The sequence below is a fragment of the Scyliorhinus torazame genome, chromosome 16 (genome assembly GCF_047496885.1).
Source record: "Scyliorhinus torazame isolate Kashiwa2021f chromosome 16, sScyTor2.1, whole genome shotgun sequence".
In the NCBI taxonomy this organism is placed as follows: domain Eukaryota; kingdom Metazoa; phylum Chordata; class Chondrichthyes; order Carcharhiniformes; family Scyliorhinidae; genus Scyliorhinus; species Scyliorhinus torazame.
In genome coordinates, this window is record NC_092722.1 from 120,949,233 (window position 1) to 120,973,804 (window position 24,572).

General features: G+C 48.1%; 1 protein-coding gene across 2 annotated transcripts in view; it reads right to left on the minus strand.

Moving 5' to 3' along the window:
• The window catches only part of atad1b (ATPase family AAA domain containing 1b), a 73,512-nt gene that overhangs the window by 34,044 nt on the left and 14,896 nt on the right, over window positions 1–24,572 (minus strand). For both annotated transcript variants that reach the window (XM_072478958.1, XM_072478957.1), the window contains exon 3: window positions 4,522–4,620. In XM_072478958.1, coding sequence (XP_072335059.1) covers window positions 4,522–4,620 — 99 coding nt within the window. The remainder of the gene's footprint in view (window positions 1–4,521; window positions 4,621–24,572) is intronic.

The following is a 24,572-nucleotide window of genomic DNA, read 5'->3' on the forward strand; positions in this document are numbered from 1 at the left end:
AAGACATCTTGAGCCACAAACTGTATTGCAGCTCCGCTTTTTGTTAAATGTCTGCTTCAGAATTTTAATTTGCAATTTCTGTTTTCATTATAGCTCAGATTGAGTAGAACTATCAACAGAAATTTAAATGTAGCTACAATTGCTTAAGATCTCTATTTGTTTCAGATAGGAGAATATGTTAAAATGCAGGATGGGTCTGGTCACGAGGATCACGATTGACCTTATGTTTAATCAGTCCGAATTAAGCTAAAAGGTGAAGCTTTTGTCCTCAACTAGAATCAGATTGATTACAGTACAGGAGGAATGCTATTTGGCCAGTGAAGCATGAGCCAACAGTCTCTGCTAGAGCAACGTAGCTCCCTACAGTGTTGCAAATGTCTCTTCAGGTGCTTATCCAGTCGCCCTTGAAAGCCACGACTGAATTACTCTCCACCACACCACACACTCAGGTCCTAATGACTTATTGCATTAAAATGTTATCATGTCGTTTCATGGCCAATCACTTCAAATTTGTGTATTCTTGTGCTCGACCCTCCCACTAATTGGAACAGTTACTTTCTATCTCAACCTCAAATCTCCTCTCAACCATCACTTCTCGAAGGAGAACAGCCCAGTTTCTCCAATCTATCCATCTCACTGAACTCCCTCAACACTGGAACCATTCTCCGGAATCTTTCTGGGACATTTTCTAAAGCCATCACATCCTTTCTAAGTGCTGTGTCCAAAATTGGACTCAAAGCTCCAGTCAAGTCCAAATTGTTAAATAAGACTAATTTATCCAGGGCGCTGATTTCTTTGATTTTGAAGGGGACAAGGATCCATTGCAATGTGGGTCGCATAGACCGACCTCGCTCCTCAATGTTGACGCTAAGTTGCTGGCGAAGGTTCTAGCTACGAGAATTGAGGACTGTGTCCCGGGGGTGATTCATGAGGACCAGACGGGATTTGTGAAGGGTAGGCAGCTGAATACTAATATGCGGAGGCTCCTCAGTGTGTTTATGATGCCCTCGGTGGAGGGGGAAGCGGAGGTAGTGGCAGCTATGGACGCGGAGAAGGCCTTTGATCGGGTGGAGTAGGAGTATCTTTGGGAAGTGTTGCGGAGGTTTGGGTTCGGGGAGGGGTTCATAAGTTGGGTCAGGCTACGGTAGCACAAGTGGATAGCACTGTGGCTTCACAGCGCCAGGGTCCCAGGTTCGATTCCCCGCTGGGTCACTGTCTGTGCGGAGTCTGCACGTTCTCCCCGTGTCTGCGTGGGTTTCCTCCGGGTGCTCCGGTTTCCTCCCACAGTCCAAAGACGTGCAGGTTAGGTGGATTGGCCATGCTAAAAAAATTGCCCGTAGTGTCCATAAGGGTTGGGAGGGGTATTGGGTTGCGGGGATAGGGTGGAAGTGAGGGATTAATGTGGGTCGGTGCAGACTCGATGGGCCGAATGGCCTCCTTCTGCACTGTATGTTCTATGTATATATATGTATGTATATAGAGCCCCGGTGGCGAGTGTGGCTACGAACCAGCGGAGGTCGGAGTACTTTCGGCTGTACCGGGGGACGAGGCAGGGGTGTCCCTTATCCCCCTTGTTGGTTGCACTGGCAATTGAGCCACTGGCCATGGCACTGAGGGAGTCCAGGAAATGGAGGGGATTGGTTCACGGGGGGGGGGGGGGAAGAGGGAGGGAGACACGACAAAAGGAACACCGGGTGTCGTTGTACGCCGATGACCTGTTGTTGTATGTTGCGGAGTCAGTGGAGGGGATGGCGGAGGTCATGCGGATGCTTAGGGAGTTTGGGGACATTTCGGGGTATAAACTCAACATAGGGAAGAGTGAGCTCTTTGTGGTGCATTCAGGGGACCAGGCAAGGGGGATGGACGAGCTACCGCTGAAGAGGACGGAAAGGAGCTTTCGGTACCTGGGGATCCAGGTAGCTAGGAGTTGGGGGGCCCTGCACAAACTCAATTTGACGCGGTTGGTGGAGTAGATGGAGGAGGATTTTAAAAGATGGGATATGCTGCCACTCTCACTAGCGGGTAGGGTGCAGTCGATCAAAATGACGGTCCTTCCGAGGTTTCTCTTTGTGTTCCAGTGCCTTCCCATTTTGATCCCCAAGGCCTTTTTCAAACGGGTAAGCAGGAGCATCATGGGATTCGTGTGGGCGAATAAGACCCCGAGGGTGAAGAGGGTGTTTCTGGAACGTAGCAGGGACAGGGGGGGGGGACTGGCGCTGCCAAATCTATGTGGCTATTATTGGGCAGCCAATGTGGCGATGATCCGTAAGTGGGTAATGGAGGGAGAGGGGGCGGTGTGGAAGAGGCTAGAGATGGCGTCCTGTGTGGGCACGAACCTGAGGGCGCTGGTGACGGCACTGCTGCCGCTCCTGCCGGCAAGGTACACCACGCGTCCGGTGGTGGCGGCGACGCTGTAGATCTGGGGGAGCGGCGACACAGGGGCAAGGTGTGAGCCTCGGTTTGGTCCCCCGATTCGGGAGAATCATCGGTTCGTCCCTGGAAGGATGGATGGGGGGTTTCGGTGCTGGCATCGGGCAGGGATTAAAAGAATGGGGGACCTGTTGATCGATGGGACGTTTGCGAGCCTAGGGGCGCTGGAGGAGAAATTTGGGCTACCCCCAGGAAACGCTTTCAGGTACATGCAAGTGAGGGCGTTCGTGAGGCGGCAGGTGAGGGAATTCCCGCTGCTTCCGGCACGTAGGATTCAGGACAGGGTGATTTCAGGTGTACGGGTTGGAGAAGGCAAGGTTTCGGCGATTTACCAGGAGCTGCAGGAAGAGGAGGAGGCCTCGGTGGAGGAGTTAAAGGGCAAGTGGGATGAGGAGCTTGGGGAGGAGATAGATGAGGGTCTGTGGGCTGATGCCCTGAGTAGGGTTAATTCTTCCTCCTCTTGCGCCAGGCTTAGCATAATGCAGTTTAAAGTTGTTCATAGAGCGCACATGACAGGGGCGAGGTTGAGTAGGTTCTTTGGGGTGGAAGACAGTTGTGTGAGGTGCTCGGGGAGCCCAGCAAATCACGGCCATATGTTCTGGTCGTGCCCGGCACTGGATGGGATTTGGAGGGGTTTTACGAGGACTATGTCCAAGGTGGTGAACGCCCGGGTCAAGCCGAGCTGGGAGTTAGCATTATTTGGGGTATCGGACGAGCCGGGAGTGCAGGAGGCGAAAGAGGCCGGTATCCTGGCCTTTGAGTCCCTGGTAGCCCGGCGGAGGATTTTGTTACTGTGGAAAGATGCGAAGCCCCCTAGTGTGGAAGCTTGGATCAATGACATGGCAGGGTTCATCAAGCTGGAGACGATAAAGTTTGCCTTGCGAGGGTCTGTGCAAGGGTTTTTCAGGCGGTGGGAACCGTTCCTCGACTATATCGCGGAGCGTTAGGAGGAGGTCAGCAGCAGCAGCAACCGGGGGGGGTGTTCTTTTGGGGCGATGTTTAGATTAAGGTGGGGTGTTTCCCTGTTTGTGTTTTCTGCTGTTATATGGGGGGTTATTGTATCTGGGGGAAATCCTATGTATAATTTCTGCTTGTTGTGCTTTTGTTTCTTTTTCTTGTTTGGGGGGGGGGGGGGGGGGGGGGGGGGGGGGGGGGTTTGTTGAAAAATTTGAATAAATATATATTTTAAAAAAAAGACTAATTTAAAATTAATTAAACAGTTGAAAGGGCAGCATGGTGGCGCAGTGGGTCAGCACTGCGGCCGTACGGCACCAAGGTCCCAGGTTCGATCCTAGCTCTGGGTCACTGTCCGTGTGGAGTTTACACAATCTCGCCGTGTTTGCATGGGTTTCGCCCCCACAACCCAAAAGATGTGCAGGGTAGGTGGATTGGCCACGCTAAATTGCCCCTTAATTGGAATAAAAGTGAATTGGGTATTCTAAATTTATTTTAAAAAACAGTTGAAGACACATTGCATATTTTGCTCAAAAGTGTAGACTTTTATCACTAAGATACAAGGTCATAATCGCAACTCTCTGAACAGCAAGCTTCTAATCCCAGATGTCCTGTTAAAGAGAGGTGAAGATATACATGGACAGAGGCGATTCTAAAAGGGGGATGAGTTTCCAGCTCTTTGGTTCCTTTTACAAGTCAGCTCCAGAACACGATTAACAGGAGTCTGGCGCCAGGTCACTTGCTGATTGAACGAAATAGAACATGAAATTTATTAGGACACAAAAAGATATTACTAAAGAATGTCAGGTCTTTCAAATTGTACTTCCATTTAGGGAAAATGGTCATTAGCTTTCAACTGTGCAGAAGAAGTGTCATGCCCATGACGCCTTCGAACACTGGCCAACTAAGGCTAGGTGGAGCAAGACAAAAATCAAGTGGTGCCTTAACCCATAGTAGGGATAAATAAATTTAAATTGCTAGCCAAAAAGAAAATTGAATTTCATATTAGGAATGAGATTTCCAGTACACGCCAATTGCAATGGTGCATAGCTAATATAAGAATTAGTAATTCTATTTCATCCTCACTTTACCTTTCGAAACAGCAAGAACATCGAATACAATTAAAACATGTCTTACTTGCATACTCAAGGGGTCCACTAGATGGGCTGCAATGTTCATCTCATATTCTGTAAGCTTGACATTTTTCACACCAATCTGCTTCATTAGTCTTTCTGCCTGCAAGTTAATCAATAATTAATCTAAAATATAAACGAAAGCAAGGACAGTCCCACAGCTGCACCTCAATCATAATGTACTCTCTAGCTTTCCAACTGCATTCAGTATCGTGAACTGTTGGCTCAGTTCAATAGAACCATACATTACATTTTACTTCAAAATGCATATTATATACTTTTCCACTGAACACAATCTATAAAAATATAACCACTAAACGTAATGAAAAATCAAGGTTAAAAAATAATTGAACAGAAAGTTACTTACCTGACCCAGTCAATCTTTTAGTCAGTTCACCAACAACTTTCATTCATACAGCATCTTTATAATAATCTTTATTGTCACAAGTAGGCTTACATTAACACTGCAATGCAATTACTATGAAAAGCCCCTTGTCGCCACATTCCGGCGCCTGTTCGGGTACGCCGAGGAAGAATTCAGAATGTCCAATTTACCTAACAGCACGTCTTTCAGGACTTGTGGGAGGAAACCGGAGCACCCATAGGAAACCCACGCAGACACAAACTGTCTCAAAGTGTTTAGAGCACAAAGTACAAAATGATGGGATGGCACGGTGGCACAATGGCTAGCACTGCTGCCTCAACGCCAGGGACCCGGTTCTATTCCGACCTCAGGTGACTGTCTGTGTGGAATTTGCACATTCTCCGTGTCTACGTAGATTTCCTCCGGGCGCTCCAGTTTTCACCCACAATCCAAAATGCGCAGGTTAGGTGGATTAGCCACGCTAAAGTGCCCCTTAGGGTGGAGTTTCAGGAAAAGGGGGACGGGGACTCAGGAGGGCAGACTTTCAAAGGGTTGGTACAGACTTGATGGGCCGAATGGCATCCTTCTGCACTGTAGGGATTCTATGATATATGACTCAACTGCCATCGCATCAGAGTTATCGGATGTGATCTTGGAGGCACAAATACGTTCACACTTTCAATCTGCCACTAATAAAATGGTACACTCACGTCTCCATGTTGCCCTCTAAATATTTATATTCTCCTATAACCCCACTAAGTGTTTAAGAAGTTATAGGGTGCACCTTACACAGCAAACACAAACATGCAGAATAGATTCAGCACAACGACTAGAGATTCATATTCTCAATCGGATACTGCCAAATACGGGTTTCAACATACAGGGAAATACGTGAAATGCTCATGTCAATGAATGGGGAAAATGTGTGTGTGGGGGATGGGGGAAAAGAGAAGAGAAAGAAAACAAAAATGATATACTGCAATCTTATAACTCTAGCCCAGCATTTTTGTGAGCTTCAACTGATTCTCAAACACCCGTATTTATCAGAGAAGTCTTGCAGGTTTTACACAGGGCCGCAGATAGCATTTTTGCATCTGCATAGCTCCAACTGAGGTAAAGTGGCTAGGAAGCACTGGCAAGGCCAATCACATTTTAGAGAAATACATCTTTCATCTTCAAGGACTAAGAACATTCTGGAAGAATTTGTATTTTAAAAGACACTGCTCCTTAAATGGTTAGTAAAATAATTCTGCTTGCCTTTCTTGGAAGAGACATCCATTTACAAGAAAAGGTAATTAAGCAGTTTTTAAAAAGTTGGAAACGTTTTAACCCTGTGGACTGTAGACAAGGGGAGTGGGGGTCACGTGGTATTTTGTGGCACTAAAAAAAGTCTGAAAGGCTGTGTTTAAAATTTGGTTATCCTTTGAGGACCAACTGTAAACAATTCTTCCTTCGTATTTGATGACCCAAACAATGGCTAAGGAAAGCCCACCATTGTAGTCAAGGTGATACCACAGATAGATATTTGGCCAGCTGAAACTTTCTTTAAAGATTTAGATAATCCAAAAACAGTGTTCAGTAAATCCTCTGTAGTTGAGACTCAACAAGCCGATCCAGAGTTAAGATAATCATCCCAAACTAAAACGAAGGAAGTTCCAGAATGTTATTACAAATGGAATTCTAATGAGGAAGTGGAAACCTCCTCACAGACCTGGAAATGAAGAATGGATGGTTGTTCATCGGGTAGTGGTAGCTCCAAAATATCGCAGAGATATTATAGATAGCATATGAAATTGTTATGGCTACGGCAGAACATATAGGGGTATGGAAAACTCAAACAGCAAATAAACAGACAGGTTTACTGGCCGAGTCTTCACAAGGGCATGGGGCAGTTTTGTAAAACATGCCAGATGGTGGAAAAACCACAACCTACAATCAAATGGACACCCTTAAATCCCATACCATTTAGTAGGGTGCTAGTAGAATATGTGGGACCTTTACTATAAACAAAAGCAAGAACCAGCATATCTTTACTATTATAGATATGCCAACTTGATTTTCAGAGGCCACCCCTTTAAGAACGATGAAAGCTAAGGTAATGGTAGAGAAGCTAACCCACCTTTTTACTCAATATGGCTAGTGCTGTAAAAAAAAAAGACATGTCCTCCTTCTCTCCACGTCGTTTACACTTGGGGTGCTGGAGCCAGGGACCTGCTGCGCTGTTTCAATCTTACCAGGCCTGATCCAGGAAAGTCGGGCAAGAGAGGCGCTCAAGAATTTTAGCTGGTATGGAGCGGCAAGCCGTCGTTGATTCCAAAATAGTTATGGCCCCATTCTCTAGCGGAATCTGTTTTTATATTATTAAGGAGGTATGGCCTCTTGTTCAGAATGCATCATCTGTATTGAATTTTAGTAGTCACTGATCTGTCCAGGTGCAACTTTGTCAAACTGGCTATAAATTCTTGTTACAGTATTGTTACAACCAGGATGGGAGGAGTGTGCAGTTTGATTAGCCACACTACTCCAAAGGCCACACCTAGTATAAAAGACACTTTAACCAGCCTTCTATATCAATAAACAAACTTATTAGTGTAATATAAAACCAGTCTGGTTGAATAGAAAGGCAATGTTTATTAACGCAGAATGAAATTGAAAGCATACTAATTACTCTTCTGAAATAACCAAAGTCTCACATACACAACCCCCCAAAAAGATACAAGAGTTCCGCCAACGGTTAAATGTCAATGGTTCAAGGGAGATGGAAAGATGGTGCAGCCCTTGGAATTGGTGCCTGGGTTATATAGCTGATCTGTAGAGACACTGATCGGTACTGATCTGCAAAAACAATTGATGACTCTTGCACTGCTTTTTACATGGCCGGGAAGACACTTGCAGGTACTCAGCTGCTGCAAGTGGAACAATTTAGGGTGGCTGGTATCCACTTTCAGCAGTGTACTGGGTCTGAACTGCAAAAAGGCTGCGGTCTTCTTTTCACAAGCAGTTGGTCCTCCATCTCCTCAAAGCAAAACCAACTTTTTTTTAATAAATATATTTTATTAAAGTTTTCAAACAGAATTTTTCCACTTTACAAATCAATATAAAAATAGCACAATAACTGATAAATAACATTATTTAAATAAAATAGTGAACTAACAAAGTAACAAAAAATAGTGCTCCCCCCTCCCTTCCCTCCGGGCTGCTGCTGACTATCTATTTTCCCTTAATGTTCCGCGAGATAGTCAAGGAACGGTTGCCACCGCCTGGAGAACCCCTGAGCCGATCCTCTCAGCGCAAATTTCATTCGTTCTAGTTTTATGAACCCTGCCATATCGTTTATCCAGGTCTCTTCCTTCCACATGAGTAAGATCCTTCGCCGGGCTATCAGGGACGCAAAGGCCAGAATATCGGCCTCTTTCGCCTCCTGCACTCCCGGCTCTTCCGCTACCCCAAATATAGCTAACCCCCAGCCTGGCTTGACCCGGACCTTCACCACCTTTGAGATCACCTTTGCCACTCCCCTCCAGTACTCATCCAGTGCCGGACACGACCAGAACATGTGTGTGTGGTTCGACGGCCTTCCCAAGCACCTCCCGCACCTGTCCTCCACTCCGAAGAACCTGCTCAGTCTTGCTCCTGTCATATATGCTCTGTGTAGAACCTTAAACTGTATCAGGCTAAGCCTGGCACATGAAGACGAGGAATTTACCCTACTTAGGGCATCAGCCCATAGACCCTCCTCAATACCCTCTCCCAGCTCTTCTTCCCATTTTCCCTTCAGCTCCTCTACCAGCGCCTCCCCCTCGTCTCTCATCTCCTGATATATTTCGGACACTTTGCCCTCCCCGACCCATACCCCGGAAATCACTCTATCCTGGATCCCCTGTGTCGGGAGCAGCGGAAATTCCCTCACCTGTTGCCTCGTAAACGCCCTCACTTGCATGTATCTAAAATTATTCCCCGGGGGAAACTCATACTTTTCCTCCAGCGCTCCCAGGCTCCCAAACGTCCAGTCTATAAACAAATCTCTCAGTCTCCTAATTCTTGCCCGTTGCCAGCTCTGGAACCCTCCGTCCACCTTTCCTGGGACAAACCTATGGTTGTTCCTGATCGGGGACCACACCGAGGCACCCGTCACCCCCCTGTGTCGCCTCCACTGCCTCCAGATCCTTAAGGTTGCCACCACCACTGGGTTTGTGGTATACCTTTTCGGGGAGAGCGGCAGTGGCGCCGTCACCAACGCCTTTAGGCTCGTTCCCTTACAGGGTGCCATCTCCAGCCTCTTCCACGCCGCCCTCTCTCCCTCCCTCATCCACTTACAAACCATCGCCACATTGGCGGCCCAGTAGTAGTCGTCCAGGTTCGGCAACGCCAGTCCCCCTCTGTCCCTGCTACGCTGCAGGAACCCACTCCTTACCCTTGGGGTCTTCCCTGCCCACACAAAACTCATAACGTACCGGTCTATTTTCTTGAAAAAGGCCTTCGTGATCAGAATGGGGAGACATTTAAACACGAAAAGAAACCTTGGGAGAACCATCATTTTTACCGCCTGCCCTCTGCCCGCCAATGAGAGCGGCAGCATATCCCACCTCTTGAAATCCTCCTCCATCTGCTCCACCAGCCGCGTCAGATTAAGTTTGTGTCGAGTTCCCCTGCTCCTAGCTACCTGAATCACCAAATATCGGAAGCTCCGTTCCATTCTCCTTAACAGCAGGGCGTCTATTCCTCTTCCCTGGTCCCCAGGGTGTATTAAAAAAAGCTCACTCTTCCCCATATTTAGCCTGTATCCTGAAAAATCTCCAAACTCCCTCATATCTGCATAACCTCTGTCATCCCCTCTACAGGTCCGCCACATATAGCAGTAGGTCATCTGCGTAGAGTGACACTCGATGTTCCTCTCCCCCTCTAACCACCCCCCTCCATTTCTTAGAGTCTCTCAACGCTATGGCCAGTGGTTCAATTGCCAACGCGAACAGTAATGGGGACAGGGGACACCCCTGCCTTGTTCCCCTATGTAACTGAAAATACTCCGATCTTTGCCGGTTTGTGACTACACTTGCCACTGGGGCCCCATATAGGAGTCTGACCCAACTGACAAACCCCTCCCCGAACCCAAACCTCCTCAACACCTCCCATAAATACTCCCACTCTACCCTATCGAATGCCTTCTCCGCATCCATCGCCACCACTATCTCTGCCTCCCCCTCCGCTGGGGCATCATTATCACCCCCAACAGCCGTTGAACGTTGACATTCAGTTGTCTCCCCTTTACAAACCCTGTCTGGTCTTCAAGCACCACCCCGGGACACAATCCTCGTCGCCAGCACTTTTGCCAGCAGCTTGGCGTCTACATTTAGGAGTGAGATAGGCCTCTCTGACCCGCATTGCAGCGGATCTTTATACCGCTTCAGGATTAGTCATATCGCGCCTCCGACATTGTTGGGGGTAGAGTCCCCCCTTCTCTGGCCTCGTTAAAGGTTCTCGCCAGCAGCGGGGCCAACAAGTCCACATATTTCCTGTAAAATTCCACTGGGAACCCGTCTGGTCCCGGGGCCTTCCCTGCCTGCATATTCCCCAGCCCTTTAGTCACCTCATCCACCTCAATTGGCGCCCCCAGACCTGCCACCTCCTGCTCCCCTCCACCCTCGGGAAGCTTAGTTGGTCCAGAAACTGTTGCATTCCCTCTTTTCCCTCTGGGGGTTGGGACTTGTATAGCCTCTCATAAAAGGTCTTAAACATCTCATTTACCTTCCCTGCTCTCCGCTCCGTAGTTCCCGTTTCATCCCTAACTCACCCAATCTCCCTCGCCACTATCCTCTTGCGAAGTTGGTGGGCCAGCAGCCGGCTCGCCTTTTCCCGATACTCATATCTCATCCCCTGTGCCTTCCTCCACTGTGCCTCTGCCGTTCCTGTGGTCAGCAGGTCAAACTCCGTCTGAAGTCTTCGCCTCTCTTTATATAGTCCTTCGTCCGGGGCCTCCGCATATCTTTTATCCACCCTCAAAATCTCCCCCACTAATCTCTCCCTTTCTTTGCCCTCTTGTTTCTCCTTGTGAGCTCTAATGGAGATCAGCTCTCCCTAACCACCGCCTTCAGCGCTTCCCACACTACCCCCACCTGGACCTCACCATCGTCATTGGCCTCCAGGTACCTCTCAATACATCCCCGCACCCTTGCACAGACCCCTTCATCCGCCAATAGTCCCACATCCAGTCGCCAGAGTGGGCGCTGCTCCCTCTCCACTCCTAATTCCAGATCCACCCAGTGCGGGGCATGGTCTGAAACGGCTATGGCCGAGTACTCCATTCCTGCCACCTTCGAGATCAGTGCCCTACTCAAAACAAAGAAATCTATCCGGGAGTATACCTTGTGGACATGGGAGAAAAAGGAGAACTCTTTGGCCAACGGCCTAGCAAATCTCCACGGATCCACTCCCCCCATTTGTTCCATGAACACCCTAAGCACCTTGGCCGCTGCCGGCCTTCTTCCGGTCCTGGATCTAGACCAGTCTAGCCCTGGATCCAGCACAGTATTGAAATCCCACCCATTACCAGGCTTCCCACCTCCAGGTCCAGGATACATCCCAGCATCCGCTTCATAAATCCCGTGTCATCCCAGTTCAGGGCATATACATTTACCAGCACGACCTCCTTTCCCTGCAATCTATCACTCACCATCACGTATCTACCCCCGTTATCCACCATTATATTCCTAGCCTCGAACGACACCTGTTTCCCATCAATATCGGCACCCCCCTATTTTTCGCGTCCAACCCTGAGTGGAACACCTGTCCCACCCATCCTTTCCTTAACCTAACCTGATCCGCCACCTTAAGATGCGCCTCCTGAAGCATGACTACATCCGCCTTCAGTCTTTTTAAGTGCGCGAACACTCAGGCCCTCTTAATCGGCCCATTCAGGCCTCTCACATTCCACGTGATCAGCCAGATTGGGGGGCCGCTCGCCCCCCCCCCCCCCCCCCCCCCCCCCCCCCCCACCCCACCGACTAGCCATCCCCTATTCTAGGCCAGCCCCCCGTCCGGGTCAGGCGCACCCACCCATCCCCAGGCGGCGCCTTCCCGTCCCGACCACCTCTTCTCTTGCCAGCTCCCCCTTGCTCTCAGCAGCAGCAATCCAGTTAGTCCCCCCCCCCTCCAGATCCCCATGTAGCATGGTTACTCCCCCCATGATGCTTCCGAAAGTCAGCTAACGCTAACTGACCCCGGCTTCCCCCGTTCTCTCCTTGACCCCCCTGTGCGTGGAACTCTCTTCCTTCCTGCGCCTATCTTCCCGCCATCATCTCCATAGCGCGGGGAAAACCCCGCACTTTCCTATCGGCCCCACCCGCTATGGCGCAGCTCCCCCATTCCCCATCCCCCCCCTCTCAGTCCCTTTTTCCACCGGTGCCCACATTTCTCCGTGTCCCCCCATCAAGAGGAGAAAAATTCCCCGTCTATCGTTTCAATACTATAAACCTCCCATTCCCCAATTTACACTTCTGTACAACAACCTTGTTGTCTCCCCCCCCCAACATCAGTCTCTCAGTTCTAGTCCAGTTTCTCTTCTTGGATGAAGGTACATGCCTCATCCGGCGTTTCGAAGTAGTAGTGCTTGCCCTGGTGCGTGATCCACAATTGCGCCGGCTGCAGCATCCCAAATTTTATTTTCTTCCTGTGAAGCACCGCCTTGGCCTGATTAAAGCTCGCCTCCTTCTCGCCACCTCCGCGCTCCAGTCCTGATACACTCGTATCACCGCATTCTCCCACCTGCTACTCCGTACCTTCTTGGCCCAGCTCAAGACAGCCTCTCTGTCCGTGAAGCGGTGAAATCTCACCACTATCGCCCTTGATAGTTCTCCAGCCTTTGGTCTTCTCATAAGGACCCGGTGAGCCCCTTCCACCTCAGGGGGCCCAAGGGCGCCTCAGCTCCCATTAGCGTATGGAGCATAAGCCCCAACGTCAGCTCCCTCCATTCCTTCGGGGAGACCTAGAATCCGGAGGTTCTTCCTCCTCGAGCTGTTCTCCAGGGCTTCGAGCCTTTCGATACACCTCTTATGTAGCGCCTCATGCGTCTCCGTTTTTACCACAAGGCCCTGTATCTCATCCTCGTTTTCGGCTGCCTTTGCCTTCACCCCACGGAGCTCTATCGCCTGGGCCTTTTGTGTTTCTTTCAGCCCATCAATTGCCAATAACATCGGCGCCAGCACCTCCTTCTTTAGTTCCTCCACACACCGTCGGAGGAATTCCTGCTGGTTCGGGCCCCATGTCGTCTGGGCTCCATCCGCCGCCATCTTGCTTCTTCCTTCTCTTCTCTGCCGCTGCTCCAGAGGATCCTTCGCAATCTGGTCACTGCCACTGGTCTTTTCCATACACACCCGGGGGGGGAACCTTCCTTCGTCACCCCACACTGGGTTTGGTCTGAAAAAATTTCCGTTGGGGCTCCCAAAAAGAGCCCAAAAGTCCGTTACAACGGGAGCTGCCGAAATGTGCGGCTTAGCAGTGCATTGCCGCAACCGGAAGTCCCAGCAAAACCAACTTTTAAACACAGTCTTTCAGGCATGTTTTTTTTCAGAGCCATAAAATACCACGTGACCCCTTTGTACACAGTCCACCACTTTTGGCAAAGTTTATTACCAAATCAGCTGACTGTAGGACTTTTTTAATTTAAAAAAACCGGCTTCTAGCTGTTTCAGGCGGTATTTCCAAGCGTCTCTCTATATCAGCGCATCATCAAGATACAACACACAGTTAGGAACACCAGTCACCACTTGATTCATTAGCCTTTGAAAGGTTGCCGGTGCATTTTTAGCCTGAAAGGCATCACTCAACATTGGAAACGACTGTCTGGCGTGACAAAGGCTGATATTTCTTTAGCTCGGGATGTTAAAGGAACCTGCCAATATCCCTTCAACAGATCACTTTTGGTATGAAACATGGTCCTGCCAACTCTGTCAAACAGTTTTCCATGTGAGTTGGGTAGGAACTTGTTTTTGTGACTGTGTTGACCTTTTTGTAGCCGGTACAGAATCTGGTCGTACCATCTGGTTTGGGTACCAACACAATAGAACTCCAGCTACTTTGGTTGGGTTCAATTAGGTGGTTTTCCAACATGTACTGGATCTCTGCGTTCACCCGAGCCTGTTTCTCTGGCCCTTAGTTATAAGGATGTTGTTTTATAGGAGATTCTCCTACATCCACATCATATATGGCTAAAGTGTACAGCCTGGTTTATCCTTGGATTCCTTTAAACTCTTGATATTCTCATTGTCCTGCCCATAAGAAAGAAAATATGGTGTCTAATTGTCATGATATTTCAATGTCAACTAACCGAATAGTAGGTTCAGATTGTAAGTGGTCTAAATCTCCTTCTGCCTCACTCTCACCGAGTCCTTCGTCCTTCACTGTGCTTGCTACCGGTCATACTTGGTTCTGATCCTCATCCCTCCGATGATATTATTTCAGCATATTGATATGATGCAGCTGATCCTTTTTCCTACAATCTAGGGTGTCTTTCATGTAGTTTACTTTACCAACCTTACTTTTCCAACCAACCAACCTTGTATGCAGTTTAATAGTGTCGACTGGAACTCACCTTGAGGACAGACATGTCCCATACTAAATCATACTTTCAGAGGTTCCTCCTGTAAAGGCAGTAACACTTCATCCCCTGGTTGTAATGCTCGGGTCACAGTTTTCTTATCAGCCCATTCCTTCACCTTTGTTTGTGAAGTGATGTTCTTAAGCCACTTTGCAAACTTCCACGGGCCGTTCCTGGAACACGGACATATAATCTAACAGAGAGTTTGTCCCTCTCCCTAAAAATGTTTCTTTGAATAATTTCCAGAAGCTTACCGCATGTTCACATATTAATTCAAACAGTAGAATTATTTGTGAATCTAGAGCAACAAATAAAAGAAAATGGGGAGAACCATCTAAAAGTTAGTGATTTAAATTGCTTTGTCAGATGGTTCCCAGCTCAGTGCAATTGGCATGGGGAAGTTGGTGCTTATGGACAATTCCAAGGTAAACCTTTACCCAGGAACACCCAGGGGACACCCCAGCGCATCTTTGGGGTACACCCAAATCCAATGCTGAGGTGACAGGATGTTAGGGGCCAATACCTCATACAATCTCCCAAAGTTTCTAAATGAAATGTCACACAAGTGAGAAAACAAATTTAATCTTCAGTTTATCTCGCCCCTTTTCTCGACCAGAACGGTATGGAAAAGAATTAGTGAGAGTTGAGAAGAGCATGATAAATGTATACTCCGATCAGGCAGATGTGAACACAGGAACAGGATTGGGCCATTAGGCTCCTCGAGTCTGTTCTGCCATTTAACTCTATCATGGCTCATCTTCTACTGCACGATCATCTTCTTGCACTATTCCCATTCCCTTGATATCACTGGTATCTAGAAATCTATTGACCTCTGCTTTGAACATACTCAATGACTGAGTCTCCATAGCCCTCTGGGGTAGGGAATTTTTATAAAACCGTCCTCCTAGTGAAGAAATACATCAGGCCTAAATGGCCTACCTTTTCTTTTGAAACTGTGACCCCTTAGTTCCAGACCCCTCAAGCACACCCTCGTCTGTTGAGCCTTGTTAGAAGTTTGTACACTTCATGACAGGTCCACCTTCCTCAATCTTTCCTCATAGGACAATCGCACCATCTCCTGGATCAGTCTGCTGAACGTTTGTTGCACTCTATGACCAGCATATACGTCCTTAGGCAAGGCGACCAGCATATACGTCCTTAGGCAAGGAGACCAAAACTGCACACAATACTCCAGACATGGTCTCAACCAAGCTCTATACAACTGCAGCAAAGCTTCTTTACTCCTATAATCAAATTCCTGTAATAAACATTAACATACTATTTGCCTTTCCTGGCTACTTGTTGCATCTGCATGTTAGCTTTCAGTGACATATGAACAAGAACACCCAGGTCTCTTTGGACATCCAGCACTCCTCAAATCATTGCTTGCTTATTTAAGAAATGCTTTACATTTCTGTTTTTTCTATCAACATATGCTCCATCTGCCATGTTCTTGTCCACTCACAGCCAGTCGAAATCTCCTTGAAGCCGTTTTGCATCCTCCTCACATTCACACCAAATTATGCCATCAGCAAACATGGAAATATTATATTTTGTCCCCAACATCCAAAATTATTGACATAGATTATGAACAGCTGGGCCCCAAGCACTGATTCTTGCGGTATCCCACGAGTCACAACTTGCCAACCTGAGAATGCTCGGTTTATCCCTATTCTGTTTTCTGTCCATTAACCAATCCTCAATCCATGCTGGTGGATTCTGTTACCCTCATCAGTTCTAATTTTGCTTTCTAACCGCCTGCGTTAGACCATATCAAAATCCTTCTAAAACTCCAAATATGCCACGTCCACTGGTTCACCCTTAGCTGTCCTACTTGTAACATCCTCAAAAAATCTCCAGTAGGGGTCAAACATTGTTTCCCTTTCATAAATCTATGTTGACTCAGTTCAATCTCACCATTATTTTCTAAATTCCCAGTTATCACACTGTTCATAATCCTGATGGTTCAGGATTATGAATATGTTTAGATCATGTGAAGAAAATGTTTTTTTTTTTAAATGCCAAGATCAGTCAACAAAACAATTTGTTAGGGAGGGTTGCTGGAGTCAGGACTCGAGAGAGAGGTGGGCATTGTGCGAGGAAAATGAGTCTTAATTTTTTTTGTTGCAATATTATGGTCATGTAACATGTGTGAGTATGGGAAGACTAGTTTAATTGGAATTCGGACAGTAGACTGCAAAGGTTAAAACATCTATATTGGACGTGCAAAGGCAAGTGGATATGAGCAGAGCTGAGATGGAATGTCAGGAGTAGCAGGAGTGAAAATTTGGATTAAGATAAGGGCAGTGGGGCTGCACGGTAGAGGATCCGGGTTCAAACCCAGCCCTGTGTCACTGTCCGTGTGGAGTTTGCACATTCTCCCGTGTCTGCGTGGGTCTCGCCCTCATAACAAGGGAGGTGGATTGACTGCATTAAATTGTTTCTTAATTGGAAAAAAAAAATGAATTGGGTACTTTAAATTAAGAGAAAGGAAGTGACTTGAAGCTAGCTATTGTATTTCAAAAGGAACATATGAAATTGGGATAACATAAAGCGATGAGGCAAAATAGCAAGTTTTCTTTAGAAATTTAGCAGCCATAAAGTAATAGGAAAAATTGTTGACTAATTCTAGGAAGAGGAACTTCGAAAGGATTAAAGAAAGAATAGAGTGGAAAATCAAAGGGAAAAAATATATTTTCGGTGAGACTAAAGGCTGTTGCGAATGTGGCTGAGAGATCTCAACAAGTCGGTGTGGGTTTTAGCCAGACAGGCAAACACCAGTTTGTTGCCACCATCAGAGGGAAGTTGGGTAATATTTCCCCCAAGAGGAGCAGGGCATTACGTGGTAACGTTACTGGAATTTGCTGTAGATTAAGAATCTATGAGGATTGCCATTAAAAGGGGGTTTGGATTGGAGTTTATCTAAGCAAAATATTTTGGGAAATGTCTGAAAAATAGTTAACTGTGTAAAGGTGTTCTTGTGTTAAGTGTGTTTTTATTAAATGTTTAACGTTTAATATACTATTATAGTTGGTCTGAGAGTCTGTCCTTGTATGCCGATGACTTGTTGTAACCGAGTGCATCAATAGGGGGAATACTGGAGCTGCTTCAGGGAAGCTGCTTCGGGGGTTTGGGTCTTTCTTGGGGCACAAATTAAATCTAGACAAGAGTGAGTATTTTGTGATGTCTTGGCTGGGGGTGGGGGCAGGAATGTGGGGGCTGCCATTGCATAGGGCAGGGTCTCACTTAAGATACCTGGGGGTGCAGGTTACTCGGGATTGGGAGTGGGCTCCGTAGGTATAACATTTCTAGTTTGGTGGGGAGGGTGAAAGTTGATCTGGCAAGGTGGGATGGTGTCCCTCTGTCACTGGCGGGTCGAGTAAAGGCGGTTAAAATGAACGTGTTGCCGCGATTTCTGTTTATTTTCCAATGCCTGCCGATTTTCCTGCCAAAGTCGTTTTTTAGAGAGATTGAAGGAATAATTACCTCGTTCATATGGGGAGGGAAGGTGGCTATAATTAGAAATGTGCTACTATAGAGAGGGAGGCAGGCAAGGGGTTTGGGTCTTCCGCACCTGATGTATTATTACTGGGCGGCGAATGTGGAGAAGGTGCGGAGCTGGGTCAGAAGATTTGACTCCAAGTGGGTCAGAATGGAGGAGGAGAGTTTGTGTAGGGGGTCGGGGTCGAAGGCGTAGCAACAGCGCCACAGCCGACAGCCCCAGAGAAATACTCGGAGTCCGGTAGTAATAGCTTTGTTGAGAATTTGGAGGCTGTTTCGGTAGCTCCCACTCAAGTTGGAATTTTTTTGTCCTTTCCCCGTCTTGAGGGGTGGAACTTTGGATGGAAAGAGGTGTAGGAGTGTCAGCAGAAAGTGCAACTCCTCTGGAGTGGTTGGTGGATGGATCCACGAACTAGGGCGGCACGGTAGCACATTGGTTAGCACTATTGTTTCACAGCACCAGGGCCCCAGGTTCAATTCCCAGCTTGGGTCACTGTCTGGCCAGAGATTGCACTTTCTCCCTGTGTCTGCGTGGGTTTCCTCCGGGTGCTCCGGTTTTCTCCCACAAGTCCCAAAATACGTGCTGTTAGGTGAATTGGACATTCTGAATTCTCCCTCTGTGTATCCGAACAGGTGCCGGAATGTGGCGACCAGGGGCTTTTCACAGTAACTTCGTTGCAATGTCAATGTAAGCCTATTTGTGACAATAAAGATTATAAAAGGAGTGGATCGAAAAGAAGGGAGCTAGGGGTGGAGAGTCGTCATGTGCCACAGGTCAAGATGGCTGAAGGTAAAAGGGCGTGTTCTAACCGCCCAGTGGTCAACGGAGCAGCAGGCCTTTGACCGGCCTCTGGAGGTTGACAGAGCACACAAGGCACTGATGAGGAGGCCACAGGAAGGAGTGTTGCACCGCTTCTTGAACAAAGAGAAGATTCTTCGGTGGGCGAGGAGGGGAACAAGCTGCGGATGTACGAAGACCTGGGCGAAGAACTGGCGAAGAATAGGGCCTGGTTTAATCGGGTCACGGCTACCCTCTTTAAGAAGAGTGTGAAGTTTGGAGTGATGTACCCGGCCCGCCTCTGGGTTACTTTTCAGAACCGAGAATACTATTTTGGTACTCCAGAGTAGGCGACAGGGTTTTTTGAGGGACAATGGACTGGCAGGAGAAGGAGCACTTGAACGTTCGAGGCGGTGCCTTCATTTGGGAGAGCCTTTTCCTCCTTTGAAAGATTTTGTTGTGTTTGGTGGTGCGGGGCATTTCCTGTTAAATTTTTTCGGTTGGGGGGGGGGGGGTCAGAGATCTGGGTGCCTTGGGTGGGGACTGCCATGCTTGCTGGACGGGCTAGTAAACACAGGAGTACAGTGGGGGGCAGTCAGGTGATTGGCACAGGGGAGAGGGATGGGGTTGTTGTTTTGTTGGGGGGGGGGGGGGATGCTGACAAGGGTATGATTGGTGTGGCGCGCTTGAAAAGGGAGTGATGACGGTGCACATCCAAGGGTGGGCCTCGAGGGTTGCATGGCACGGGGCAGGGGCTGGGCCAAAAAGGGATATGGTTGATCGGCAGGGAAGGGGGGCGGGGAGCCCCCCCCCAACCAGACTGGTCATGTGGAACGCAAGGTGACTCAATGGGCCGGTCAAAAAGGCACATGTGTTTGCGGACCCGAGGAGTCTGAAGGCAGACATGGCTTTTCCACGACACATGCATTTAATTGGGGACCAGACAAAGTTGAGGAAAGGATGGGTAGGGCAGGTGTTCCACTTGGGGCTGGGTATGAAGACAAGGGGGATGGTGATGCTGGTGAATAAGCGGGTGGTGTTCGAGGTGGAGAACATTGTGGCAGATTTGGGAGGAGGTTCCTGATAGTTAGTGGGAAGCTGGAGGGAATGGCGATGATCCTGGTAAGTTATGTCCCAAATTGGGATGATGTGGAGTTTATGAATGGGGCTAGGGAAGATTCCTGTTTTTAAAATATATTTAGAGTCCCCAATTATTTTAATTTTCAATTAAGAGGCATTTTAGCATGGCCAATCCACCTAACCTGCACATCTTTGGGTTGTGGGGGGGAAACCTACGCAGATACTGGGAGAATGTGCAAACTCCACACAGACAGTGACCCGGGGCCGAGGTCGGGTAAGGTGTCGGCAGTGGCAAAGGAGCTGAAGGGGCTTATGGATCGTATGGGGAGGGTGGACCTGTGGAGGTTTGGGAGGCAGAGGGAATTTTCGTATTTTTCCCATGTGCACAGGGAGTACTCCTGGATTGTGGTCTCAGACCACACGCCGCAGTGGGTGGATTTGCACCCGCAGTGGAGGCTGGATGTGCGGCTGTCGGTGGATGAAGTGTTCGAGCGGGTGAGGGCAGCCATTCGGAGATACGTGGAGCTGAACGACACGGGGGAGGTCACGGCTGTCACGATGAGAGAGGATTCAAGGCAGTAGTTCGGGGGGAGTTATTTTGATTCGGGCACAGAGGGAGAAGGCGGCAGAGATGGCAAGGCTGGTGGAAGAGAGTTTGAGGTTGGACAGGAGGTATTCAGAGGCAGCGTTGTTGAGGGAGAGTAGAAGCTCCAGGTGGAGTTCGGATTATTGTCCACGGGGAAGGCAGTAGGGCAGTAGCAGAGGGCCAGGGAGGCAGTATGGGGAGAAGGCAAGTAGGATGCTGGCCCACCAGCTTAGGTAGCAGGAGGAGGCAAGGGAGATTAATAGAGCGAAGGATGGAATGGGAAAGGTGGTGCTGGGCCTGGTGGAGGTAAATGGGATGTTTGAGAATTTTGAGGGAGGGGGGCTGGTGAGGGCATACAATGGAGGCTAGAAAGAGGAAGGAACTCTCCCCGACACAATTGCAGCAATCCTTCTCTCTGATACTGAAAAAAGATAACGATTCAGAGCAGTGTGGATCGCTCTGTACAATATCATTGCTGAATGTGGATGCTAAGTAGTTGGCAACGGTGTTGGTTTCGCAAATTGAAGAGTGTGTGCCCTGGGGTGATAGGTGAAGTGATAGGCAAAGACAATACAGGGTTTGTGAACGGGTAATAGTTGTCGGCAAATGTGAGGAGATTGCTTAATGTGATTATGATGCCCCCGGAGGGGCAGGAAGTGGCAATGACGATGGACGACAAGATGGCGTTCGACCAGGTGGAGTGGGAATAAATGTGAGAGGTGCTGGGCCGGTTTGGGTAGGGGTTTGTGGACCGAGTCCGGTTGCTGTACAAGGCGTCGGTCGCAAGTGTGCGAACGAACTGGGTGAGTTTGTGATATTTCGGGCTGCACGTGGGACAAGGCAGGGGTGCCCGCACTCCACGTTGCTTTTCGCCTTGGCTGTAGAGCCATTGGCTATGGCACTTATAGCGTCAAGGGATTGGAAAGGGATTGTGCGGGCAGGGTGTCGAGCACAGGGTTTTGTTGCACAATGATGGTCTGTTGTTATATATTTCCCACTCATTGGGGGGCATTATGGGGATCTTGGAGGGCTTTGGTCAGTTCTCCAGTTACAAGTTGAACATTGGAAAGAGCGAGGTGTTCCTGATTTGAGACCAGAGGGCAGGGGAGGAGATTGGGGGAGCTGCCGTTTAAGGTGGTGGGGGCAAGCTTTGGATATTTGGTCAACCAGGTGACGCGGGCTTGGGCGCAGTTACACAAGTTAAACTTGACTCAGCTGATGGAGCAGATGAAGGGGGATTAAGAGGTGGGACATGCTGCCATTGTCGTTGGCAGGATGGATGCAGATAGTGAAGATGACAGCTGCCAAGGTTCCTTTTTATATATCAGAATCTTCTGCCATTTGTCCCAAAGTCAATCTTTAAGAAGGTTAACGCGTTGATCTCAGGGTTTCTATGGGCGGAGAAGATCCCCCGGGTTAAGAGGGTTTTTTTGGAGCGGGGTGAGGGTTCGCAATGCCGAATAAAATGAATTACTACTGAGTGGCTGATATCGCTATGGGCAGGAAATGATTAGTGGGGGACGGGCCGGTATGGGTCTGATGAAGGCGGCTTCTTATAGGGGAACAGGCTTCAGGGCATTGTTGACAGCGCCTCTGCCATTCTCACCAGCCAGGTACATCATGAGGCCCAGTGGTGGTATCGGCCTTGACGGTATGGGGGCAGTGGAGACGAGACCTGCAGATCATGTCCACATGTTTGGGACTATCCAAAGGAGTGCTGGCAGGGGTTTGCAGACGCAACGTCGGAGGTATTGGGGGTGAAGGTGGCCCCGGTCCAGAGGTAGCGATATGTGGGGTGTCGGAAGACCCAGGAGTCTGGGGGAGGGGAGACCCATGTCTTGTCCTTTGCCTCTGATGCCCAGAGACGGATTTTGCTTGGGTGGAGGGACCCAGAGCCGCCGAAAGCAGAGGTGTGGGTGGTGACCTGGCTGAATTCCTGGGGGTTGGAATTCCTTATGTTAGACAAGGTCAAGCTCAGTTTGAGGGGGTCGGTCAATGGGTTCGTTGGAGGTGGAAGCCGTTCATTGATTTCTTTAAGGTGGATTGAGGGATCAGCAGATGGAGAGGGGGGATTAAAGGGGTTAAAAGGGAGAAGGCAGGACAGAAGGAGGGGGTAAGGTGGGGGGGTGGGGGTGTTGTTTATTTATTATGCTGTACAATTTCACGTCTGCTCTTATCTCTTCTGTTTTTTGTTTGTTTATACAAATGCCTGAATAAAATATCTTCTTTAAAAGTCAGGTCCCAGTTGTAAACTCCTTGAACTGTGCACAGAAATGTGGTTTGTGGTGCATAGAGTCCCAAGTGACAAAAAGGGGATAAAATAATGAATTATTCCTGCTCCAGTTGAAAAGGAATAAAATAGTGCAAGAGTTCCTCTTCACGGTTAAACATTTGGAGAGTATTGAACAGCAATCTGTTATGGAAACGCAGCGAAGCCACCACAACATTAAAACACTATTCTGCAGTCCTGCATTTTGAATAGTATGAATGTTAAGGGATTCACAGAACGTGAGAAATCTGAACTAGCTGTAAATAAAATCAATAAAATTTCTGGGATAAAACCAATGAAAGAGATCAAAACATTAATAATAAAGTTTACAGATAGCTGACCTGTCCACAGTAATTCAGAGTCAGTCAGAGATGTACGTTAGCTGGTTAATAATAAGGAAATGTCCAAGTGGTGGGTATATTTCCATGGAGTTGGACTTTAGCTTAGTTCAGTTGGTAACACTCCCATGTTCTGTGCCAATATTATGATTTCAACTCCTAAGACGGGGGAAGTGCACCTCAGTGCCCTGGCCAATATTCATCCCTCAACCAATACCACAAGCCCAGATTTTCTGGTCATTTATCTAGGTGGTTGTGGGACCTTACTCTGCACAAATTGGCTCGTCACTTCATAACAGCGATTATACTTGAAAGTACTTCATTAGTTGTAAAGCATTGAAATGTCTTCCTGTCATAACAGAGTTCGGCACTATATACAATGCAAGTTTTTCCTTCAACAATCTAATGCAGCAGCAAAGATCGTCATTCAACCCATTCCACAGAAATGATGTCAGACCAATTCCATTACTTATACGGTTGAGAAAAATATCATGGTAAAAGAAGAGGAGAGAATTCTCCCAACGTCTTGCCTAACATACATGCCTCAACTGTTTGGAATTATGCGCCCGGCAAAATTTTGCAATACTGCATTTTAAAGTAATAATAATTGTATTTGACATACGGGGTACAGCTGAGGAAAGGTACATAGTGCTACATTAATAGGTCTTTGATTTAAAGCATCAATTCTTGCAAGCAGAGGTCAAAATAATGTTTTGTTTCAAGGGCTTTTGAGAATTTCTCAAGGGCTACTTTTTGATTTTCAGGAGCACCTTTTTCCATTCTCCCCAACTCCTTTATCAGGTGATGCAGTCACATAGTAAATACAGAAAGTAAAGCATGTCCTCTTTTTTTTTTAAAAACGCATTTTATTCAAACTTGTATCAAAGTAGGTTCCAGCAAATAAACAGTCCGCGAAACATTCTTCCCAACAATCAACTATACAGTTTGTACGGATTTTCCACCTTTTTCATCCCCACCCCCATGACGAACAGCTCCTCAAACACGGTCACAAACATCCCCTACCTTTTCTCGAACTCCCCTGCTGAGCCCCAATTCATACTTTATCTTCTCTAACCGCAGGAAGTAATACAGGTCACCCAACCATGCTGCTCCCCGCAGTGGCGATGCCAACCGCCACGCCAGCAAAATCCATCGCCGTGCAATCAGAGAGGCGAAGGCCATGACATCGGCCTTCCTCCTCTCCATGAGCTCCGGCTTCTCTGAAACCCCAAATATCGTCACCAAAGGGTCCGGGTCAGCTCCCTCCTCCACTATCCTGGCTAAGACCGCGAACACTCCCGCCCAGAATCTCCCCAATTTTTCACAACCCCAAAACATGTGCACATGATTCGCTGGCCCCCGCCCACACCTCTCACATTCATCTGCTACCCCCTGAAAGAACCCACTCATTCTCGCCCGAGTCATATGCACCCTGTGCACCACCTTGAACTGTATCAGGTTCATCCTTGCACAAGGAGGTCCCGTTTACCCTTCGCAGTGCCTCACTCCATACTCCCCAATTGATCTCCATTGCCAACTCCGCTTCC